Source organism: Vanellus vanellus (genome assembly GCF_965231255.1).
Source record: "Vanellus vanellus genome assembly, chromosome: 4".
Lineage (NCBI taxonomy): Eukaryota > Metazoa > Chordata > Aves > Charadriiformes > Charadriidae > Vanellus > Vanellus vanellus.
Genome location: NC_138909.1, coordinates 2,110,600 through 2,116,018, shown reverse-complemented (window position 1 = coordinate 2,116,018; position 5,419 = coordinate 2,110,600). Strand labels below are relative to the sequence as shown.

Sequence of the window (5,419 nt, the reverse complement as noted above, 5' to 3'; positions counted from 1 at the left end):
GTCAGGTGCGCTTTCCTTCTTGATTTTTTTTTCCTCTTGTACGATGACTACACAGATGGCATTTGGACGTGCCTGCACTGAAAAAAGTCCCTAAAGCGGGGGGAGGAGGTACTAATTTCTTTCTATGTGACATTATTCATTGATGATACCTGCCACGGTGGAAAGAAATTCTGGCCACCATCCTTTACGGATCCACATTGCTCTGTCAGAAATGGAATAGGAGAAATAACGTAAAAGGGGAAGTAACGGAATAGGGGAGATAACGTAAAAGGGGAAAGAACGGAACAGGAGACGGAAACTCGCTCCTGCTGCGGCCCTGCAGCGGCTTCACCCATAAACCATCCCCTGAACGTAAAGGGCCCAACTCCGCCCTTGCGGGCTCTCCCCGGGCTCTTCCCAAACCCCGCCGGGCTTCCCCGGGCTGCATTCTCCTCCGGCCATGTCCCCGCCCGACCCCTTCCGGCGGCGGGCCCGGCCGGAAGCGGAAGGGGGGAGGCGGAAGCGCAGCGCGGCGGAAGTGCCGGAGCGCAGCCATGAGGACCCGCCGCGGCACCGTCCTGCGGCGGCCGCCGCCGCTCGACCCCGCCGAGGAGGAGGAGGAGGATGGTGGTGGAGAGGAAGCGCCCGGCGGGCCGGCGGCCGAGGAGGTGGAGGAGGACGTGCAGGAGGCGCGGTTCCGGGCGGTGATGGCGGCTCTGGAGAGCGGGGAGGAGGCCGGGGACAGCGAAGAGGAGGAGGAGGAAGAGGTGCTGGTGCTGCAGCTGCCCGAAGACAGCGAGGAGGAAGACGGTGAGGAAGAAGAGGAGGAGGAGGAGGAAGAACAGGGGGTGGGTCTTTACATAGACCACAGCGCAGAAGAGGACGGAGGTGAGGAGGAGGATGGAGAGGGGGAGGAAGAGGAGGAGGATAGAGAAGGTGAAGGGGAGGAGGAAGATGACGTTGAAGATGAAGATGGGGACCTCTCTATGGAAAGCGACCTGGAGGAGCGCCGTCAGGACACCAAGCTCCCCCATGAGCTCTCTTGGGGCCAACGCAAGCAGCTCTACTATGACACAGACTACGGGAGCGATGCCCAGACCAAGGGCAAGCGTAGTCAGCAAGAAGTTGATGCTGAGGAGGAGGAAGAGGAGCAGGAGGCTCAAGTCATCCAGAGGCGGTTGGTGCAAGACTTGGGGGAAGATGATTATGGGCTGGATATGATCCAGGGCTATGTGGCTGAGCAACAGAAAACCCATGATGGCAAGGGGCAGAAGATTAACAAGGATTTGCAGGCCCTTCCCAAGAAGGAGCAGCTGAAGCTACTGAAGCAGGAATCCCCTGAGCTCCTGCAGCTGATTGAGGACTTTGAAGTCAAGCTGATGGAGCTCAAGGATGAGCTGCACCCGCTGCTGCAAATGGTCAAAAATGGCACTATCCCACAAGGGAAAGGCAGTCGCTATCTGCAGACCAAGTATCATCTCTACCTCAACTATTGTGCCAACATCAGTTTCTATTTGGTTTTGAAGTCCAAGAGGATGCCGGTTCATAGTCACCCCGTTATTGAACGGCTGGTTGCTTATAGAAATATAATCAACGACCTAGCTGTTATAGATCAGAAGTTATCCTCGCAAGTTCGTATGCTTTTGAAAAATTACTATGATAAGAAGGAAAATAAATTACGGAAAGAGAAGAAGTTTGCGGTGTTTCTCCCCCTGGATGTCAGGAAAAACAAATCAAAACGTGCTCCTGTGCTTGCTAATGGCTGGGCTATTGCTGATGAACCATCAGATGAGTCAGACCTGGATGAAGAGGCTGCCCTAAAATACTATAAGATGATGGAGGAGAAGTTGAAACTCAAGAGGAAGAGAACTGAAGACCAAGACGAGCTTGAAGAAGAAGAGGTGTCGGAAGGAGAGGATCCAAATAAAAAGAGAGGTGTGACGTATCAGATGATCAAGAACAAAGGCCTCACGCCCAGAAGGAAGAAGATCGATCGCAACCCCAGGGTCAAGCATCGGGAGAAGTTTCGTCGGGCCAAGATTCGCCGCAAGGGCCAGGTCCGTGAAGTTCGGAGGGAATTGCACAGATATGCCGGGGAACTGTCTGGCATTCGCGCAGGAGTTAAGAAAAGCAGGAAGCTTCAATGATAACTATTTTTCTCTGTTTCTGGGACCTGCGAGTAGTGTTACTGAATTCAATAAAAATTTTATAAAAGATATTGTGGTTTTTATACTTAAGAAAACTGGGGGTTGGGTGTATTTGGTGGGGTTTTTTTGTTTTGTTTCGTTTTTCAGAGGGTACTTTTTCAGAAGGTGCCACTTGTAAAAGTAACACAGGGCCCTTTCCTCAGCTGGCCTGTGTGTTAAGGTGTTTTCCTCTATTGTGATGCTGTCATCTTTCTGTATCACCATCAAATACTGGCTTTGAGAGGCTATGAGGGATGTGTCAAATGAAGGGAATGAAATGGGTTGTGTGGGACTGATGGGGAGAGGGGGGTGGGATGGAGGGACTTCCCGCGGGCGGGTGAGGATGGGGTTTGTGCAGCTGTCACTGCTTTCTCCTTTTTACTGTCTTGTTCTGGTCCATCCTTTCTCTGTGTTGAGCTGCAGAATGAGATACATGTGGTTATGGTATTTTCTTGAGTTCTTGTCCTGATTAACTCCTTGTGTTCAAATGTTTAAAAACCAACTGCTTCTAGGCTCGCTTAAATCTTTTTGATTTTGTAACTGAACAGAAAGGTATTACTTAAATCCCATGTGGCCTGAGATACTGTTTCCCCTCCTCAATTCGGTGAGAAGCAAAGCAAGGACTTCGCTGGATTTCATAGTTGTTTATATATGTGACAAATACATTCACTTAATCTATGATAAATAAGTTAATTGTTGTCTGCTGTTGCAGAACAAACAGGTAACAGGTAAGGTTGCCTTCAGTTTGAAGGTAAACTTTCAAAATGTTTTGCTTACTTGCTTGCCTTCTGGTGGAAAAACACATTTAACCCTGCACTGAAGTTCTTGCTGGAAGTGGCCGCTTCCAGTTCAGGCTGTAAAAGAAGAATGATGGATTAATTTTTCTTAAGAACAGTCAGTCTCAGGAAAGACTTGCCTGTTTTGGGGAGCTCATGCCTTGATGTGGGTACCAGTAGCATCTGAAAGGTGCTACTACCTGTTTCCCATGTGAAATTACTTAAGGGGAATAATTGTCTTGTCAATAAATGTTGTTTCATGTTATGGAAGCACTAGTGTACCTAGGTGGTTGGTTTGGGGTGGTAGGTTTTTGTGTGTGTGTGATAGTCTTGGGGGAAGCCAAAATACAAGCCTGTGTTCTTGAACCTGTGACAGTCTAGATGCTGTAATTCAAACACGCGGGCACTCTGCTTATCTTCTCAAAGTGAAATGTGCTTCTGCAGGTTTTGATGTAAACCTTTATACCCTAGGTCTTTTTCTGCCAGGAACATGCTGTTAATTGCTGACTTGAGAATACTGTGTTAATTTTCAAAGCTGATTGTTAAAGGGAGAGGTAGAAAAACAATAAACTTAAGCTGGACAGATGGGAACAGAGGTAAGGACACTCCATAGTCCTTAAATGCCCTGGCTCCATGGGATGTGGAGCTGTGCATGGTGATTTTGGAGGGGATTCTGGTAAGGCAGGTAGATGTATAGGACAAAATAGTGAAATGACGAGTTCTCCTGACTTTAATGGCCCTGTCTTTGTTTGCCCCCTGCTGCTGACAGCCCAAACAGCAGTTAAATGCTGCATTTTAAAAAATGAAAAAATAAAATATTCCACAGAAACAGGCTACAAAGCATTGGGAACGGATCCCCTCCATGAAATTGCCTGGGTCATGGAGACAAAAGTGAGGCTGGCTTGAAGAGGTCACTGAATGTATCCTCGTTTGAGCAATGCTGTCTGCAACCTGATGGCCTCAGGTGAGATGTGTAACCTATTAGCGGTGGGGCTACAGATGTCCTTCACTTGTGCGTACTTGTTCTCACTTACCCTGAGCAGCCATCAACAGTGCCAGCTGCCTGCTCTTCCCAGTGAGAAATGCATGGCTTTTCGACTTTTTACCAAGGAGGGAACTAGAGCTTTTCCTGAAACTATGCCTTTAACTCTGCACGGGGATCACGATGGAGGCCACTGCTGATAATGCTGAGCTTTGCTCCTGAGGCTTTGCGAAGAGGTCAGTAAAAGGTAATGTGCTAGGGGGAAAAAAAGCAGCTTAGGTGCTTTTTCTGGGAAGGAATGGGGTTGCATAACAGGGATCACATGGGATGCGGAAAGTATCTGGCAGATATGCGAACTGATTGCATTACTGCAGCGCCTGCTCACGCACCTTTCACGCTTTGTGCAAAAATGAAGAGCTGACAACTTTTTGTAGATCTGTAGGCAAGGTGTAAGCATCCAAGGCGGCTTTGTGTTCCCTTGAAAAGCTTTAGGCAAGCAAAACTCTGGCAACTTCCATCTGAGCAATAAGTAAGGGAAACAATAAATGAGTGCGCTATATCACAGACGCGCTCCCCAGAAATGTTGGGATGAAGGCTGAAGGCAAGAGGGAACACACAGGCAGCCAGCAGATGGCACAGCACGTCTCCCCAGACTGCTGTGCCAACCCCTTTTAATAAAGATTAAACACAGCATTATGTTCAGTTGGTTAGTTCGGAGATTGGACAAAGCCATAAATAGTTCTTTCCCATATGGCTTTATGTATGAGTGATCATGGGAAGGCTGTAATTATTAATGCCATGGGAGGGTGGGCACTGTAATGTTGCTGTAAGAAATGCTTCTTAGAGTGATGTTTTGTGCTGAAGGGAAATCCCTGATGGTAAATAGGTTTTGAAGGTTGCTACGAAAATGGACTCGTGCGAAATAGAGGAAGGACCACAGATGATGGTCAGGAAAATGATAGAGAAGTGGAGCAAGGTCATGGTTAATGCTGTTTGGTTGGGTTTTTTTTCTTTCTTCCAGTAGCGTTTCTGGAGAAGACGCTAATGCTGCCAAGCAAGAAGCTTCAACCATGGGATGGCCCTCATCCTTGCCAGGCTCCTGCTTACCAAGCGCTGGCTGCCCTGCTCAGAAAGCATGGGTGGTGGGTCTGCCTTGGCAGAACCCAATGCAGGTTAGGATTTACATGCTCAGGCAACAGCTGTGCTGTACCTGAATCGCCCCGTATGGCTGGGGAGATACCTGCCCCCAGGTCCTCTTCATCTGCTCGCTGGGAGCACAGTAATTCAAGAGATTCAGTCCCATGTGCACTTGCACATAAACGATTCATATCACAGCAGCATATAGGTGGTGTGTAGAAAGCTCTAAGGATAGGTATGAGCTGCTCTGTTAGTTTGTTTTTTTATTTTTACACCTGGAAAACATCATTGTTGGTGGGTGATAAGCATCCACAGTATGCCTGGCTTGCCTTTGGAAAGCTGGGCAGAAAATGAACGGT

The 5,419-nt window shown here is 48.3% G+C and overlaps 1 protein-coding gene across 1 annotated transcript; it reads left to right on the top strand.

Annotated features, from left to right (window-relative positions):
• Positions 1 to 516: 516 nt before the first annotated feature.
• Positions 517 to 2,195, top strand: UTP3 (UTP3 small subunit processome component). The gene has a single exon (XM_082482066.1). It carries the CDS (start codon positions 534 to 536, stop codon positions 2,124 to 2,126), a length of 1,593 nt encoding a protein of 530 aa, XP_082338192.1. The 5' UTR covers positions 517 to 533; the 3' UTR covers positions 2,127 to 2,195.
• Positions 2,196 to 5,419: the final 3,224 nt, after the last annotated feature.